Raw genomic sequence first — 20344 nt, 5'->3', positions numbered from 1 at the left:
TTCAGCCACAAGCACACATCTCAGTGTTTCCAGACCACCACTTCTGCACAGAAGAAATGTTCCTGAAGCTGAAGAAGACCTCAGCCGCCAAGTTACACGACGCATCCCTCAAACGCCTTTTGGATGCCGTAGGGGCCCGCTGGGGGGATGTCCTCTACCCTCTCTCTGGGTGCAGGATGAGCAGCAACAGCACTAACCTAGCTTGGGAGGCGGTGGCAGCAGTGGTCAGTGCCAATGCCCTTCAAAAGAGGACAGCTACCCAGTGCCAAAAGAGGATGAATGGTCTCCTCTGTTCTGCCAGGGTAAATCACTCTTCTCATCACTCTCAACCCACACACTCACAAACCTCTCACACATCCACAGGGCCCTCACTCACTGTCAGTTCAAGGGACATCACCATTCACTCTCTCACACTCACTATCATTGTCCTCATCCCGCCCATAGGACCATTCATCACCCACACAGGCCAGGCATACTTGTCATCTGGCCTGGCAGGCATCCCGCTTACACTTTCTCCATCTCTATTTATGCAAGACAAGCTGGCACGCAACAAGAGGGAGACCAGTGGAGGAATGCCTGAAATCAACGTCCTCATGGACTTTGAAAACAGAGCCATCCAGCTGGCCGGTGAGGGTCTGGACCGGTCCTGTGCTGATGGTGATGTCGGCGGTGCTCTACCAAGTGAGGGTCCAGCAGTGGAACATCCATCAGGCACCCATGCCGTGAGTGATGTGTCCTGTTGCACAGACCACTGCCATGCACTAATTATCTCTCCTTGCCTTCGCAGGCACATCTGGGAAGCAGCTGATGGAGTCCACAACCCAGGGTCTCCATTCAAGCCCCAAAGAAACGTCTAAAGGGGAATCTGGAGGCATCCTCCTTGAAGTCCTGTCATAGTGCTCACCCACATCCTCCACCAGCGCAGAGACACACGCCTCGGTGGGACCTAGCTTTAGAGTAGCCCTGGGATCACAATCTGGTGAGCACACTGCATTGCCTGATCCACAGCAGGTAGCAGTAGGGACTCTCTGACATCTGGCACTCGGAGGATTGCTGGAGGCCAGAAATTTGCTGAGTCTGAGTCAGATGATGAGCCTCTGGACTCAGTCATGTCACAGTAACTGGAAATTCAAAGGCAAGCTCGGGAACATCAGGAAAGAGTGTCTGCTGCACTCCTCAGATTGCAAGGCACAATGGAGGAGTCCGTCCGCCTTCATTCTGAGGTGATAGCGATGGCATGTCAATGCACTGAGTCAACACTGGTAGGATGGCAGCCATCATGGAGACCTTGGACCAGGACATTGCTCCTCCACTGCTGCGCAGGTGCAACTCCATCTCTGATGCCATAGTTGACCTGTAGCAGTGTGTACATGAGAGGGGTGCGGGGCAGCCCGATCTCATTCTAGCTATCCCTGCTCTTCAAGGAGTCAGCCTGCGGCTCCCGAGTACCCATAGGGAGGAGGATCAGCAGGTACACACTCTGGGCACATCCATCCAGGTGATTCTGAGAGTGTCTGGCCCATCTGACTGCCCTCCTCCTGTGATTTCAACAGCTCCAGCTCCACAGGCCGAGGAGGGTGCCACTACCACACAGCAGGACCCTGAAAGCAGGTTGAGGCCCTCCAAGTGTCGGCCCTCCAGAGGACGCCCGCCAAGGTCATCACAGGTAGGGTGTTGCAGTCAACAAACTGCCTCCACCTCCCCTGTGGATGTCCGGGGAGAACCAAGAGATAGCGGCAAGATTAGGAAAGTTAAGGAGAATTAGCTGCACAGCCTGGGCATGGGTGTTAATCACTTGTACATACTGTTCACTATTGTCAATAGAGTCCCAAGAGTGTCTCCCTACCAATGGCTCCTTGTTTTGAGTGTTCTTGTCACTCAGATGTGAACCTTTCTGCACAAGATAAAGGCAGGTGTCTCAGTCCACGGCCTCCTCCCTGTGCTCTATGCAGCCTTCAGACCAAAATGATGGTCCAGCCTCACAATCCCTGGAGAAATTACTGATGCCTGCACTTCAGCAGTGCTTGTCATTGCTGCCAAGATGTAGTGGGCAGGCGCCACAGAGTTCTCTCATTCTCCCAGTGTGCTCTCAACATTTTTAAGTTGAGATTGGCCCCCAACTCTTCAGCATCTGTGACCACTGATGCTGTATTCCGGCTCCTGAAAGGACAGGTGCTGAAGGCGGATTAAACATCAGATGCTTCTAAAGTTTCATGGCTGCGTCTCTATGATATGATCCTGATCACAGAGTGCATGTGATCTGCCCTCGGCCAGATAGGAGTCAGACATCCTCAGAGACCATGTGAAGATCTGTGGAGTGTCCTCACTGCATGTCGTCATCATCCTCCTGCCATCAAGTGACTATTAGGGCCTCCACTGCGTCTCCCTGACAGGAACATTCTCACAGAGGGTATTCACGCTGCCATAGGCCACACTGGAGTTGAACATTCATAGATGCAATGTGAAGACCTTTTGTGTCTCCTCACTGCATGTCGTCGTCATCCTCCACAAATCTAGCAGCTATGAGGTTCTCCCGAGTGCACCTGCCTCATCTAGCCAATGCCAGGGCCTCATTCCTGTCATCATCACCTCCGAGGACCTCCTCACCCTCATCCCTGTCGGCATCCTCCTCATTGGAGGAGACCTCCAGCTCCCTCTCAGCCAGCTCCTCTACCCGTTGCAGTGCTAGGTTATAATGACGATGCCTGACATCCTCTGCAGACTATATTGCAGGGCTCCACCAGACCGGTCCAGGCACTGGAACCTCATCTTCAGCATCCAGATGGTCTGCTCCACCAAATTGCGAGTTGCAGCATGAGCCTCATTATACCTTTTACAGCTGCAGTCTGAGGATGCTGCATGGGTGTCATCAGCCATGGCCTCTGCAGGTAGCCCTTGTTCCCAAGGAGCCATCCTTGCAGCTTCTGTAGACCCTGGGAAACTCCAGGGATCTGTGACCGACTGAGGGTGCAGGCGTTGTGCACACTCCCTGGAAACTGTGCGCACACCTGCAAATGCGTTTCTGGTGGTCACACACCAGTTGCACATTCAGCAAATGGAACCCCTTGTGGTTGATATAGTCCACCGTGTGTTGCGATGGAGACCTGAACGTCACATGAGTGCAGTCGCTCGCACCCTGCACCTGTGGGAAACCCAAGATCTGGGCGAACCTTGCACCCTGGCTGTCCTGGTCCTGGGCGAAATGTACAAAGTTGTGTGTCCTTGCAAAGATGGCATCCGTGTGGAGGTTTGTGAGATTCCACAGAGGTCACCCGTGGAGCCCTGAAAGGAGCCATTGGCGTAGAAATTGAGCGCTGTGGTCACTTTCACGGCCACTGGCAGTGGATATCATCCATGTCCCTGTGGTGCCAAACACTACAGTAACTGGCAGTTGTGACCGACCAGTTCCCAAGACGTGCACAGTCTTTGGCGGCACTGGCTCTCGGCCATCTGCAGGGATGAAAGGCGGCATCTACAAACCCTGGGTGTTGCTAGGCGTCTGCCTGCAAAGGCTCGCTGTGGCTCTTGGGCGGTGTATGTGGGAGCCCCAGATGCCACTTCTTCCTGAAGTTGCTGCTCCTGCCTCTGCGCAGTCAGGAGCCTCAGTCGCTCTCTCCTCTGTCGTCTTCGTGCTCTGTAAGCCACCAGGCATACAGCTAGTTCACCATGCTCCATGATCCTGATGTACTGCTCCTGCAGGATGAAAGAGAGAGAGACACGTGGTCTGCATGGGTGTACTAAGAACCTGTCCTGGTTAAGTGTGACGGCCCCTTAACGCTTCCTGGAGAGTGCTGGCCACCACTTGGATGGCCGGAGATTAGTGCGCTGCCCGGCTGCCCGAAACCCCACCCACTTCCACCCCACTCCACCCGACCGTTCAGCAGCAGCTTTGCCCATTGGACTGCATGCTGTGCTTTCAGCTCAGGCGCAGGCATTATCCTAACCCGCACTGCAAGGCTGCGCTGTTAGTATGAACCATGGGGGAGACTAGTCCAAACCGGTATGCGGACATTGTAAGGGCCTGTAAGCCCCTCCAGCAGTGACTGCTCCAACTGTTCTGCAGTCCACTAAAATACTCATGACGTTGCAGCCTGTGCCGGGCAGTGGTGGGATGGGTGGTGTGAAAAGCTTTGGATCAGTTGGTGGCACTTTGATGCCTCTGCATTGCTTGAGTAGGCAGATAAGCTAGAAGCCCAACTCCAATCATATCAATGTGACTGCACTTGAAATGTCTGTTTCAGAGGAATGGTCACTTTCTACAGGTTTCCCTAATGCGTGGCCGCTTCCCTCGCCCACTGTACCTCCCATCCTGAATGCTTGTGCGCTATATTCAATGGCTGGGCTGCCCTTAACCCCAGCGCCCCTGAAGCTTGAAGTCCAACAGGCGACCCTGTCGAGGACTGCACAAAGGTACCGTGTACTCGCCTCCGAGTTCCCCTCAAAGTGCAGGCTGCCGAGTACACATGTTGTGAAACACGCCAGCGTCCAGCGTGCTTTCCCACTGATGTGGACGGACGATCCAGCGGGTTGGGGGGGGGGGGGGAGGTGTGGTGCGATTCTGGCGGGCTAACCTGATAATGATCTGCTGATGATTCCTAACATCCAATGGTGAGAAACGCGGCCCACTGTCAGCAGGCTGAGCGGACGATCGCGAACTGGTTTCCTGCTGTTGTAAAACCGCTCGCGCCATTTTGTCCACTCACGTGACTAATGACGCCGGTGAGCACGGAAAATTCCGCCCTTGTTACTAGCAGATTTCTGGATGAAAATTATAAATTGATGGCATTGCTAGGAGTTGGACGTCATAAGTCTTTGAATTTATTTCCTGGTTGTGGCATTTTTGATGTGCTGAATCAAAGAATAGAAAACACTAAATGTTTTTCCCCCTTTAAAATTCAGTCCAGATGCCTTTCTGCCCTTCACCTGGAGGATTGTTGTTACGCCCCAAAGTGTTTACGATATTCTTAATGCAGTACAATAAGTCAGTGTTAGAAATAGTTCTGAGTATCCACTAGATGTTATCACATGGATGTAGTTTGGAGAGCCAAATGTTCATTTTTAGCATGAAGATTATAATACTTTAGAATGAAATGAATAGTTGATAATAGCAAGACAGCCACAACAAAATTGTTTGCCCTTAAAATGAAAAGGTGTTGCATTATTTTCAACATCTTGCAGTCAGGCAGCTCATTTGCACATGGCATGTTGTGAGGCTGAGAATGATCTATGGCAGTAATTAGAACATCTCACTGAGGGATTCTGACACTTTACTGCATCACTGCTCTTTCAGCTGTTCAGGTTCAGACGGTAAGGATTCCAGCACTAGCTAGATGCCTACTAATATTGATATCCATATTTCCAAATATATTTATATTTTCAGATTAGAGTATTGTGATCTAGTATTTTGTCATGCTAACTAGTTACCAGTAGATGTGTTAGTGTATTTTTCAGCTATTTATTTATCTGATGTAAATTTGCATGTAATTTCCCTGTTAATTGAGATTGTTTAGATGTCTCAATGAACACAATTTTATTTTTAATGTTTTTACAAAATACTTTTTCTCCTGTGTTTTCTTAAAAATCCAACCTCTGTAAACTACATGGTCCCATGCTAGAAATGCAAATTATTTTCCCGCCATTTTGTACACCAATGTCAGGCATCAATTATGCTTGTATGTCGATAACAATATAACCTCAACATTCATCATCATGGGGGCTTTCAGACTGAATGCAATTAATTTAATAATTTTAATATCGGGTTATAGTAACAAGCTAAAAATATACATTTATGATATAACATAATCATAAGTGCAGATTAGGTATGGATCTGGGCCCCTTGTTGGTTTTGGTGAAGCATATGCCTGAGTAACGACTGACCAAAACTAAATTGACTGTTCTTACATGTCTTTTATTCTAACTCAACTTTCATTTATTCTATTTCTTAAATCTTTGATTGGAAACAAAATGTGTTCTTTATTACAGATCTTTGCAGAACTTATTAGCAATATAATTGTTGTGGTAGAACTCTGTAATCAGGTTGTTACAATGAAGTATGTACAAGTGTTTATTGCTTTTTTTACTGGGAGACGTGCTGTCTATAGTCATTTTCTAAGGATCGCACTCCTATATTTCTGAAAAAGCCTTCCAGATGTTTAAACTTATAAGTAAGTCCAGAATTCAGGGTCAGAAACATAAGATAGTCGCTAGTAAATCCAAAGGGGAATTCAGAAAAAACCTCTTTACCCAAATAGTGGTTAGACTGTGGAACTTGCTGCCACATGATGTAAATGAAGCACATAGCATAGATGCATTTAAGAGGAAATTGGATAAGTACATGTGGGAGAAAAAATAAGATATTCTGATAGCGTTAGATGAAGCACAACATCAAGTCCAATTCCACTTCAGTAACGCCTTCAACATCGTAAAACATCCCCAGGCACTCAGGAATGTAATTTGAGAAAAATTGGTACAGAGCCAAAAAAGGAGACAGAAGGAGGAGGCTTGTGAGGAGCATAAACAATTGCGTAGACCAGTGGTTTGTTTCTGTTCTATACGTTTTGATGTAATTCATTCTTTGTATGTTTACCACTTTCTAAAACTGTTTCCCTAATTTCAGTCTTCAGTTTTCCTTTATCTCAACAGATTTCTTTTCCTGTTTGCAGCTGTTGGGTCTTTAGTTGTTTTGAGGTGGAACTTCTGTCTCCATCTGAGAGGAAATCCCGCCTCCTAGAGCTGCCGGCCAATCAAATGGCCAGCAGCTTTCTTCCTGCAGCGCTATTGGGGGCGGCTCCCATGGCTGGGACAACAGGTTGAGTCCCTGGAAGAAGAGAAAGAAATAAAGACTTTCATTTATATAATACTTTTCATGGCCACCAGATGTCTCAAAGTGCTTTACAGCCATTGAATTTTTTTTGAAGTGTTGTCACTGCTTTAAGGTATGAAATGCGGCAGCCAATATGCACTCAGCAAACTCCCACAAACAGCAATATGATAATGACCAGATGTTTTGATGTTGATTGAGGGACAAGTATTGGCCAGGACATCGGGAATAGCTTCCCTGCTACTCTTCAAAATAGTGCCATGGAATCTTTTACATCCACTCAAGCAGGCCAATGAGGCCTTGGTTAAACATCTCATTTGAAATTCGACACCTCTGACTGTGCAGCACTCCCTTACTGCCGCAGTGGTGTATCAATCTTGATTTTTTTTTTGTGGTCAAGCTCTGGAGTGGGACTTGAACCCAGAACCTTTTGATTCAAAGGTGAGAGTGCTACTAACTGAGCCATGGTTAACACGGGAAAAATCCCAGTGGTGGCAGGAGGAGGCACCTAAGTGGCTTTAAATCAGCCACCTAAGGGCCTCAATTGACCCAGGGGCAAGTGGGCCACCTAACCTCTCCTCCACCATGGTGGCGGTGGGGGCCAGGGGTGCGTAGGCAAAGGGTACAGTGCCACTGCTATGGCACCCAATTTATGTCTCCCTGCCTGGTGGGGGGGGTGGGGGGAGGGGGGGTGAGGGGTTAAGTTCAGCTCTTGATCCCTCTTTACTTTCCCTTTGGTTGACTCAGCATTGTAACTTTGCTGATGTGCACTTTTTGTAGCATCTGAATTCTAATTCCTTTTATCAACATTTGTGAACACACATGAGCTGGCAGGTTAAGCAGCAAAGCAGCATCATGCTCATCTATATCTTCCCATTTGTTGTCATGCCCCGGCTGAAACTACGGGCAGAATTTTCAGGTCATCGGGCGGACGCAGTGGGCAGGCCTGGGAGTGGCCGGGAAACGGGCTGCCGCCTGCAATCGGCCTCCGGCCACTATTTCACGCTGGCTGGCCAGTTAGCCGGCCAGCTAGTGTGAAAGGCGTGCTGAGAAGCTCAGCGCCGCTGGGATGGGGACGGGAAGAGGGCAAACACTGAAGTCAGCGCGGGTGCGGGGAGAGCTGCCTCAGGGAGCTGAAGAGTTTTAAATCCCAAATGTAAACATTTTGAAATCCGCCCCCCCCCAAAAAAATTTCCAACCATAAGAATCACTCACCGAAACACGTTGATTATAAAAATTGTGCCCAGACATTTTTATTTTTTTAAAATTAATATTGGAAACCTCATCCCGCCCTTGGGTGAGGTTTTCTCCAAACTCCAAAGGCCGCCTGGCCGATTCGCCCGCTCGCCAATCATTGAACAGGCAGCTAAAAATCCAGGTCAATTACTACTTTAATGGCCTTAATAGGCCTCTTAATTGTCGGTGGGAGCACTGCTGATTTCGCATGCAAGCGAAAGAGCCCTTCAATCTCCCTGAGGCCTAGGGAGATTGAAGCGGTTTTTAAAATTTATTTTTTTTTTTACAGACATTGAAAATTTAATGAAACGTGTCCCCTCGTGTGACGTGGTTTTATTTTTCATATAAACTTTCTATTTAAGCAGTAAAAGCTTTAGAAAACCTCATCTCGCTCGTGGATGAGGTTTCCTAACAGATTATAAAGGCCGCTTGGTCTTTTCACCTGCCTGCCTGCCAACAGTAAAGTTGGACGGGCAGCGGAAACTTGACATTAATTACTTTGTTAATGGCCTTGATAGGCCTATCAATTATCGGTGGGCGCGCAGCTGATTCCGGCGCGCACTCACTGAACAAAACGTCACGGGACAGCGCGATGTCATCACACTTCATTTTATGTGCGGGCATGTCAGGCCTGCCCCCACACACTGACTGAAAAAGCCTGGCCCAGGAAGAGAAATAATTATATTCAAATGATGAACTCCAAAAAATCAGGAGAAAGTTAGGCCAAAAAGGGAATTCCAGCTTATGGGAATGTTGTATTCTTTTTCTCTCTCGGTAGTGATTTCCTTCAGGGGCCCAAAATAGTGTTTGCCTTTGTTCTCTTTCTTTCCCTGACCTCTTTCTGATATATATCTCATTGCCATTTTAATATCTCCATGTGTTACCTAGTCTAATTTATATACGTGTATGTGTTACATATATAATATGTAACTTTGTCCTTGAGAGATATGCATATCATAAAGAAACTGTGTGTGTTTTGAAGCCTGGACGTCTTGTTTCTCTGCATTCATTGTACGCAGCTACTTTGATGTCTTCTCTTTGTATTCTCTCATGAATTTCAGTGAAACAAGTGGATAACTGACATAACAACAGATGTAATAGTCTTAAATAATTCTTAAAGCATTATCTATACTGGCTTAGAAATTAACATGCAATATTAATGTATGAATGCTTCATGCATTTCCATCACAATTCTGTCTGCTATTTTAACAGATCTATTAACCCATTCAAAATAAATATGCCTGTTAAAATATTTGATAGCGGAATGCCACGTGAGTTCTCAAATATTGTTAAAAGTTTGTTGGATATTAAGTTCTTAAATTAGCTTTTTGGCAACAGATGAAGGTGCTGAGTATTGTCACTGCTTTGTCTCACTCACCATTTTAGTTTGCTTCCATTTGTATATAGTTGTAATTACAAAATTACTAGCAAATAAATCAAGGTTGACATTTTTCAACACATAGGTGTTTTTAAGATACATAATTATACGTAATATAATACAAAAACAAGTCCCAACAGAGAAACAAGCCATTTGCCCCATCAAATCAGTGCCCCTTTTTTCCATCAGGTGTAATCTGAATATTGATATTGTGACCTTGTATTAGAGAAAGTGCGTTGCCAACTGCTGGAGAATTTAATTCTTTTGTGGAATGGCTGAAGCTTATGGAACATAAAACTTGGAGATTCAGTTGTGGAACCATTTTGATTATATTCACATAGGCAGAGATCAGTTTCACGAACTTCATGCCTGACATAATCTGCTGGAAGCTATCTTAATATGTTTACATAATGGGAGCTGGTAATTCCCAGCACAGTTCAAAGATTTTGATAATTAGGAGGAATGATTATGCCTTTAGGGTTGAACCACTGAATATTTCAGTTTGAAATTAATACTAAGGTCTTACAGGATGTAATTTTGCTAAAGGTTTATACTCAGGTTTATATTGCTGTCTTTATATTGGAAAATGATTTTTCATTCATCTTGTAGTTATGGTATATTGGAAGGAGTGTTCTACAAGGTAATGCAGAATTTATTATACATTAAATAAAGGAGTGTTGAATTGTTTACGGCCCTTTTCTAGTAGGTATAAGGAGATGCTTGAGGAAACTGTTTTCTCCTAAGTAAAGCTATTTTTAAAATAAGTAACCTGTGTCATTAAGGCCACAAGGTCTAACTCGAGCAAACCTCAAAAATGATCTCATTCCTGTTTGTGGGAAGTGATGTAAATAGGAACACCAGAGGTCAAACAAAGGCTAATTATTGTTGCTCAGAAAAGTTTTTTTTCTGTTTAAAGAAAACCTACAAATTAAGAATCTTGCTCCCCCTCCTGAGACTCACTAGATTAGATTGGTTTACTGGTCTCGTAATGCTGTACAATGGGATGCTTACCTTTACCTTGACCCCTTGGGGAGAGCCCAACTGAACAAGGTCAGAAGAAACTAGCACAAAAATGACAGGCATTGATGTCTATTTCTTAATGCTTCAATTCATGATATGGTAATTTTTCATGAATTGGTTCACTACCTGATTAATTGGAATTTGTTGCTGTGTTAGAAATATGTTTTTTAGTCAATTGGTGCAAGTGTGATATAGAGGGCTGGATTTTGATACATGAGGCGGGTTGCTCAAATAGGAAAATTTCCCAATTCACTGGATCTGCCTTGGTAAAAAGTGCCTTGAATCATGAGATTTTCACTTGGGGAGGTGGGGGGAAATTGTGCGGGATTAAGTTGGGCCCACCAAACCTGGAAGCAGATACTGGGAGGACTGGGGGTGGGCAAGTGCTGAGCTGAGCTGGTTATAAGGCCTGCCCAAGATCTCTAGGACTTTGTTCCAGTTGTTTTAGAAGAACCTTAACCCTCACCCCTTGTGCCCTCTGTTAAGAAATAGAGATAGCTTAAGTAAGTTATACTTGTATTTGTGGGTGTTAGGAATGAGCTTTAGCTTTAAAGTTTAAGTTTGATTTGTATTTTTGTATCTGTGTGTTAAACGTCAAATGGAGTTTTAGTTTCACTTTAAAAGGCTGCTTGCATTTCTAATGAGATGTTTACAATCCCTATAAAGTGAAAGTAAACACACAGGAGTAGGAAAAACAGTGCTGTTGCCTAACAACACTAGGGGCGGGGGTGGGGGGGGGTGGGCAGACAGGCAGTTTCCTCCCACGGACACACAGACAGAAGAAGAAAGTTAACAGTTTATTTTGGAAACTGTTTGAGTTCCGTTGGTTTGAAGGCAGCTGTGAAACAGAAGGAGCCTAAAAGCTGACAAATAGCAAATCACAAGCTAAGAAAAACTCCAGAAGTCCAGGAGAGTGGAAGAAGAGAAAGTCTAAAGAAGACTTTCTAGTTGAAGGACAGGAACCTGGGAAAAGGTCCTGTTAACTGAAGATAAGAGTGAGGGGCAAAAAGAAAGCCTCCAAGCATCAGATTTAAAGTGAGAACAGCTTGCAAGTAGCAAGAAGGCTCAAAGAGACAACTGAAGATCTGTAACTGTTTGCTATGGGCATGTGAAGCCGTGGTGTACTGTTAAGGCTGAATTGGTGAGAGAGAGTGCATGGAAGACAGCTTGAGTGACCCAGGGAAGAGGAACATCAGAAGGAGAGTTTGAAACCCTGGAGGTAAACCCTTGTGGAAGGTGTCTTAGTGAAAATGTCAGTTTGGGAGAAGATTCCAAGGCGAGGCCCTGGAGAGTGGAGATTGGAATCCCTCATGTGAAGGACGGAATTCAGTGAGGCCATTTGGCTCACGGCGTGACAAGCTTCTAGGGGGAGTTGAGGAGCGACCCATAGTATCTGCTTGAGGTGGCATCAGTCACTTGGTTTCAGAGTGTGGCGGTCTGACCACAGGGTACCACAGGTTTACGTGAACTGTGTATCTACTGGGAACATTAGAGTATAAGATAACTTTTGTAACTTGTGTTATCCTTACAAATCTGTACACATCTGTGTAATGGTATAGTTGTGAGTGAAAGAGTATTGTAATATAGTTCATTTTTCTTGTTGAATAAATGTGTTACTCTTTTGTTAAAAGTTCATCAGCTGACTCCTATGCCTCTGTTCCGTAGCTACTCTCCATATATTTAAACAAACAAAAATAAAAGTTAGCATCTATCAACTCTGGGACCAGGCTTGTCCAGGGGTAACCTCAGCTTGAATCACAACACCTCCATTTGAACTCAATGCCAACTCATGTGCCCCACCCAACCCCCATGGCTCCTCATCCCCCCATGCCAATTCAGTGCCAACTAACCCAGTATAAACCATGGGCAGATCTCAGGAGCCATGTGGAGATGTAATTAACGTGATTGTGAAGAAAAACTCCCATTCATGAATGCATAAAAGCTTTTAAATCTCAAATAGTTAATTTCTTATAAAAACAAACGTCTTTTCATATTCCTAATCCTCTAATAGTCTCTTTAATCTGTCAATCAAACTGTGAACTCAGAATCCTCTGCTGAGATAATGTAGAATTTGAAGCTCAGACAAGCATTCATAATGAATAACTTTTAGGGGAATGTTAGCAAATAACTCTGTTGAAACTGCTTGAACAGATGCTACACCATCTGCCCTGTCAATCATAGCGGTCCAGCAAAGGATTTTTTTTAACAATCATTGACTGCTGCAGCCAGTTTTTTTTTTAAGTCTAAAGAGGGGATTTAAAAAATAATTCAGATCATGACAGTTAAACGAGCCTTTTCCATCCTTCAAGAGCATTTACATCTATCCCATCAATTTGTAATTCCCACACTGTGGATTAAGACCCTTGTAGCTGACAAAATGAGGTCTGTTTGAACTCAGCACTCAGTTCAAATAGCCCTTCTGAGTTTGGATTTCCTTCTTCTGTGAATCACACCCACCCCCTTTCCCATACTGGCAGAAAATAGGATCGGTTGGAAATGGGGGTGCGACTTCTGCATCTGGTTCCTGCCTGCCATTTTTAAAGCTCCATGGAGTCTTCCCAACTCTGCGAAAATCCAGCCTAAAGTTTTGAAATGCGCATTTTCACTTTGAGGTGTGACAGAGTGGGAGGCAGTGGTGTAGCAGTAATGTCACTGGACCAGTAATCCAGAGGCCCAAACTAATGCTCTGGGGACAGGTGTTCAAACCCCACCAAGGCAGTTGTTAGAATTTAAATTAAAAGCTTGTCAAATGGTGACCACAAACCTGTTGTCAATTGCTGTAAAAACACATCTCATTCACTAGTATCCTTTAGAGAAGGAAATCTGCCATCCTTACCTGACCTGGCCTACGTGTGACTCCAGATCCACAGAATTATGGTTGACTTTTAACTGCCCTCCGAAATAGCCTAGCATACCTTTCAATCATATCAAACCACTATGAATTCTAAAAGGAATGAAACCACCCAACATTGACCTAGGTACTGGAAACAACAATGACACACCCATTGTCCTCACTAACATCTGAAGGCTCATGCCAAAATTGGAAGAGTTGTCCCATAGAGTAGTCAAACAACAGCCTGACCTAATCATGCTCACCAAATTATATCTTAGAGACAACGTCCCAGACACCACCATCGCCATCCCTGGGTATGTCCTGTCCCACCGACAGGACAGACCCACCAGAGGTAGCAGCGCAGTGGTATACAGTCGGGTAGGAGTTGCCCTGGGAGTCCTTAACGTCAACTCCGGAGTCCCTGAAGACTCATGACATCAGGTCAAACGTGGGCAAGGAAACCTCCTGCTGGTTACCCCTCTCAGCTGATGAATCAGTGCTCCTCCATGCTGAACACCACTTGGAGGAAGCACTGAGGGTTGCAAGGGCTCAGAATGTATCCTGGGTGGGAGACTTCAATGTCCATCACCAAGAGTGGCTCAGTAGCACCACTACTGACCGAGCTGGCTGTGTCCTAAAGGTCTAGGTCTTCAGCAGATGGTGAGGGAGCCAACAAGAGGCAAAAACCTAGTTGATCTCGTTCTCACCAATCTACCTGTTGCAGATGCACTGTCCATGATTTACTCCCAGTCTCAGGGTTCTCATTCACCCTAACCCTCACACAGAAACACACACTTTCACCCACTCTTACGGTGGATGAGGGTGAGTGTCCTGAGCCTGGGAATGAGCCGGACAGACACAGCACCACCCTTTCAGAATCTAATAGCCATCCTTATTTAGTACTAATTTTTTTAAATTAACAATTTATTCTTTTGACATTTTTTTGACTCGGCAAGTTGTTTCTTTTCATACGGCAACTTTATAAAAAAAATTCATATTTAATGTTGTGCCAAACCTTTCCGAAATGTGTTCATCGGCTCTGAGAATGAGAAAACTGAATTGTGACCCTCCCCCACGAGAAAAGATTGGACAAGCCTTTTCTAAAATAAAACACATAAGATGGTAGAGATAATTTCAAGTGCATTAGGAAAAAATAGCACTCAAACTTGATTACCAGTTTCTAATACACTTTCTAGAATTATTTAATTATAGAAATGAATAACTAACACTTCTTTGATTAGCAAAACAAATAGAACATCAGTTTATTTCTTATTTAAATATAATGTATTTTTTGACTTTGCCAAGAAATCAGGGAATAATTTGAATATGACTGAGAAATTAGAATCCCAAAAAATATGATAGAACACCAGCCAATGAATTTTAGATGGTAGAGATGAGGTGTAAAATCAGGAAAAGTTTTGCAGTAATTTTGTTTCACCCAGAAATCTTCATTTTCTTTCATCTATTTCTTTTATTTGTTGCTAAAGTTTTGCATTTATCAAGATGAAGAACCTGGTTGAATGTCTTCTTTCCCTTTAGGCTAGTAATTATAAGCAAAATACTTAAATGTATAAAACTAGACCATCTTTCTTACTCACTGGCTCCAAAATTGCACTGTGTCATATGAAAGTACAACTACTTAACGCGTTTATCTGAAATTCCTCGCTCCATTATCCTAATGAGGTGTTAACCTATTGCAAGTAAATGGGTTAATGGCACCCCTAAAGTAAGAGTGAGGAATTTTGTATGAAAATGTTAAGCATTCTCATGTTGGTAGTTACAGCATGACTGTGTCCTGAGGTTAAACTGGAAAAGCATAATTGTTGCTTTTTAAAATGTTGGTGTTGAATTGCAACCTCAGTGTTCGAAAGCTAACGGTTGCAGTTTCATTAGATCTAAATGCAGCTTACGAATTCAGTTGGAACAATTGAAGTTCCTGAAATGTTTGATGCATGTTGCCCTGGAAGCTGTCTACTGACCTCTGCATGTTCCTTCACTGACATATTTTCTAATTTTAGAGAAGAATTAAAAGAATGTTACAAGAGGAAAGAAACTTTGGAGAAAGAGAAGGAGAAAGTGGAACAAGATATTCAAGAGCAGCAAACTGCCAACAACAGGTATGTAATCTTTCTGTTACTTAGTTCATTGTGTCACACACACCTGTATGAATCACATTCTTCCATAACCCAGTGAACTTGATATTGCTTGGCAGCTATGTAAATAAATTCATCCATTTGCTCTGTTTTCTTCATAAGTACTCAGCTTGTCTCTCTTTCTCTTTCTTCCTCTTTCTCACAACATGCGAACAAACTTAAATTTGGAACAGCAATACACCCTGGTGTTGGCTGCACAACAGGAGTAGAGAACTATAATCTTGATATCATTTTCATTGTTTTGACATCAAAAATTCTGTCTAGTTTTCAATTCAGTTTTTGAAAATATTGTATATGTAATGAGCTTTGAAGATAAGCCAACATTCTAAAGCTTTTAAATATATTAGGTTGAAAAAATAACTTGCATCTATATAGTTTCTCAACTTCAAGACATCCCAGGACATTTACAGTCAATAAAATAGTTTTGAAGTGTAGTCACAATTGTAATGCAGGAAATGCTACAGCTAATTTTGCACACAGCATGATTGGATGAACGGTAATGTGAAAGTGACAAGATAATTGTTCTTTAGTGGTGTTGGTTGAGGGGTAAACATCAACCAGGACACCATGGAGAACTCCCCTGCACTTCTTCGAAATGGGGCCATGGATTCTTTTACATCCACTTGAAATGGCAGACAGGACACAGTTTAACATCTCATCCAAATGATGGCGCTTTTGACACTGTAGCACTCCCTCAGTCTGCCCTGGACAGATCCTAGATTATGTGTTAGGTGTCTGGTGTGGGATTTGAACCCATGACTATCTGACTCAGAAGTGAAAGTAATACTTTTGAACCATGATTGATTGATTACAACAATGCTGTACAGAATATAAATTTATTCCCTTTTCCCTTTCCTACAGTTTTTTCCCACACAGGTGGAAACTGGTCCTTATATATGTGCCTTAATCTTTCCCCAATTAGTATCAGCTGCTCTTAATTACAACTAGAGCATGAACTCAATTGTCACAGCATTTGCAACATTAACATTTATTGCCCTAAATTAAAACGTAACCAAATATTGAGAAAAATGAAGCGATGGTTATCGGTCCCAACTTCAAACTCCATTGCCTAGCTACTGACTCTATCGTACTTCCTGGTTTAGTCTGAGATTAAGTCTCTCTGTTCACAATCTAGGTGTCAGATTTAACCCCGAGATGAGCTTCTGACCACATTTTCGCATCATCACTAAGATTGCCTTTTCCACCTCTGTAACATGTTCCACTTTATTCCTGCCTCAGCAAATCTGCTGCTGAAAGGCTCATTCATGTCCTTACCATTTCTAGACTTGACAATTCCAATGCACTCTTGGCTGGCCTTCCACATTCTACCCTCTGTAATCTTGAGGTCACCCAAAACTCTGCTGCCTGTGTCAACTCACACTAAGTCCAGTTCACCCATCACCCTGCACTGACTTGTATTGACTTCCAATCAAACAATGTCTTGATTTTAAAATTCTTATCCTTATTTTCAAATCCTCCCATGGCGTGATTCTTCCCTATTTCTGTAATCTCCTCCAGTCCCACAACCCTCTGAAGTATCTGCACTCATCTAATTCTAGCCTTTTGTGCATCCCCAATTTTAATTGCTCCATGATTGGGGACCATGCCTTCAGCTGCCTAGGCCCTAAGCTCTGGAATTCCCTCCCTACACCTCTCTGACTCTTTGCATCACTTTTCCTCCTTTAAGACGCTCCTTAAAACCTACCTCTTTGACCAAGCTTTTGGTCATCTGACCAAACATCTCCTAATATGGTTCAGTGTCATATTCTGGTCTATAATGCTCCTGTTAAGCATTTTGGGATGTTTTATTATGTTAAATGTGTTATATAAATATAAGTTGTTAAAACGACATGATATGGTACTAGTATATTGTATATTAATATCTAGGCCTTCTTGGCTTGAAATTCCAGGGACTGTGCTCTGTTAGTGCAAGCACTACAGAGTTTACTCCCCATTAACCTGTGGCTATAAATGTAGACCCTGCCCCAAATTGTGGGAGTGGGGTCATTTGCATGGCTGGGGCAGGCTGCCGCTGTCTGTAAGGGTGTTTCAGCAGTTGCCCACCTTAATTCTCAACTGCAGCATCTGCATCGGAGATACCCCAAGACCCTTCTAGGGCTGAAGAAAAACATTCTGAGCCAGGATTTTTTTAAACTAGGGTGCATTCAATTATTTTTTTTTGCCTGGTGAAGATTTGAGACATTTCAAAAGGTTTCATCAGAACGCACAAGAGTTCTTGGGTATCAAGATTCCTGTTGTGACCGTATAAAGATGGAATGGGTGGAACTCCTGAGAAATGACATGCTGCGGGGCAAAGGGTGTAAACATCACCCAGAATAAGATCGAACATCAAGGTGCATTTATATAGCAGCTTTAACATAATGAAACGTCCCAAGGCACTTTGTAGGACCATTATCAAAGACTGAGTGGAACTGGGCTACATCTCAAACTCCAACCACTGCCAATATTTACCCACTCTGTACCCTTAATAATACCTTTTGGAATTTTGGGTCCACTGATTTTTAGGGTTAAACCTAGTTAGACCTGATACTTAATCCCTCTCCCAACAAATTATAAAATCTGGGATAAATTGATGGTATTCTATAAAAAAAAAGCCCACTGACATTGTTAATTTTGCATGGAAAGCGATGAGCTCAGCAGTTGAGACTGTTGAGTGATCAATAATGGGTTATGGGTCCAGAGAGAGTTAAGGAGAAATGGATCGTTGTCAATTTACTCAGCCACAGAGATCATTGTGCCATGGAACAGTGTTCCCTTATGTCAGCAGGTTTTATGGAACAGTGTTCCCTTATGTCAGCAGGTTTTATGGAACAGTGTTCCCTTATGTCAGCAGGTTTTATGGAACAGTGTTCCCTTATGTCAGCAGGTTTTATGACAATGTCATGTTCGGAACTAAGAAGTTTTTCCTGTTAGTCAGTCATTCCTGACAAGTACCAACAGCATCACAATCTTATTCACTAGTCAGATGGAAATATAAATCCAAATCAAATGTATTTGAAATTTTACAAATTGGCCATGAAATTTTGGGGCATGAATATTAGTGCACAGACACATGGATTTTTTTTCTATTTTAATGCTGTTGTTAACCTTAGAAAATAACTATTGCACACTAATACTTGCTTAGCAATTTTCTGAACTTCTCCTCCCTCCAGTAATTCTTGGATCTCTCTCTGACCTTTTACCTTTTCACCACCATTGCACTGAGTGCTGGTTTTACAGCATCGGTTAACTGAAGTTCTCTACTCCCTTCAGATGGAGATAGACATGAGTGAACTTATTATTCGTTGTTCACTTAGTCCCCACTCTGACATTATCACAAAACCTACTGACAACAGAGCACTGTTGCATGGCACTTGCATCACTTTATGGTAGAGGCTGAATGGCAATAATCTGACAACTCTTCCTAACTGTCCCTGGACTATTACCCCACTATTCAAAACTAAACAATCATATTCAGACAGTTGCTGGTCTCATTTGTTCCAGAGAACTTCACACTTACCACACCAATTCAGGCCTGCAGTAGTCATTTTCATCTACTACCCAGTACTCACAAACAGGCCTGCCTTGGCAGACCCATCTTTTTATCTAATTGTCACCTCATGGACACTGTTACGATCCCAGCTGATGTTAATACTGGACAAGTCAGATCCCAGAGTGAACCTGACTTGATAGATCCTAACTTTTTTTTTAGAAACCATGAAGGAATGCTACTGAACAAATTCACAGGAGTCTGCTGATGAACTTTTAATGCAAAGATTAAAATATTTATTAAAACAAGAAAAATGAACTATATTACAGCAGACAAAAAGATTGGAAAGATCTCAATACAAACGCAAGATGATGATTCAATTTCCCAGTATTCCTTTACCCAGCAATATCTTTACAGACACAAACCAGTGAAGAGTTACCAATAGCTTGACACAAAGGCTCATTGCTTGGGGCTGGCACACATGCAAACAGCTTTCTCCTGGTGAATTCTTGAGCATTTGTCTGATGCTTCTCACCCAACTCATATCTCTCCCCCAGACACCCAAAATTGACCACACTTTAAACTCACTGTTTCTTCAGCTGCAGAGCAAACACATTGAATTCCCTAAACTCGGTCTTCCAGTAGCCTTGTAGTATTTCACACCAGAGAGCTAAAATTCCTGTCTTTTCTCTCTGACATGCACTGAATGCTACCATGACTTTCTCTGTCGCTGTGTCACTAGAGCACTGTCGCCAGGCAACCATTACGCTTTTCTACTTTGCTTTTGAATCCCTGAAGTCTTGACCCTCAACCCAACTCTTGATGCTCAGGGGCTGTAAAACCTCATTGAAAATGTATATATGCCACAGCTCCATCCAGACTATAGGCATCAAGGCTCAAATGAAACCTACATGAAACTGAAACCACTCTACCTTCCTTATTACATTGCTCATCACAACACCAAATCCTTCCGTGAGGTCTATTTTAACTTCCAGTAACATGGGGGGATCGGGCTGGCTGAGTGAGAAAGACACTCATTGACCTAAGTTTCTTCTCAACTCCCAAGCCTCATTTGTATTTCATCAGCCCACTTTCCACTCATTATGGACAGGAAGACAGCACACAGTAGCTGTGGGCAGGGAAAGATCAGGCAGTTCTTGGTTGTCCATCAGCTTGCAGCTGGTGAGGAAGGCATTTTGAGAACGAGGGGTGGGGGAGGTCCAGAGCAGGGAAGGTCACAACTTTCTTTGTGAAGCCCAGCGGAGCCGTCAGTCACCTGCAGAAATGGAAATCATGCCTTAGGCTCAAGTCTAGAATAGATAAATAATCTTTTATAATCATAATTTTACCAGCCCATCCATCTCGCCTCAATCAGATGGGCAGGGTTGAAGTTGACTCTTATCTCTCACCAGTT

The 20344-nt window shown here is 43.6% G+C and overlaps 1 protein-coding gene across 1 annotated transcript in view; it reads left to right on the top strand.

Moving 5' to 3' along the window:
- cfap74 (cilia and flagella associated protein 74) overlaps positions 1-20344 on the top strand; it is a 346673-nt gene that overhangs the window by 16002 nt on the left and 310327 nt on the right. Inside the window, exon 5 of the mRNA XM_041207020.1 lies at positions 15306-15404. Coding sequence (XP_041062954.1) covers positions 15306-15404 — 99 coding nt within the window. The remainder of the gene's footprint in view (positions 1-15305; positions 15405-20344) is intronic.

Source organism: Carcharodon carcharias, chromosome 15, assembly GCF_017639515.1.
Source record: "Carcharodon carcharias isolate sCarCar2 chromosome 15, sCarCar2.pri, whole genome shotgun sequence".
Taxonomy (NCBI): Eukaryota; Metazoa; Chordata; class Chondrichthyes; order Lamniformes; family Lamnidae; genus Carcharodon; species Carcharodon carcharias.
Note: the sequence above shows the minus strand (reverse complement) of the source record. Positions and strands in the feature narration are given on the sequence as shown.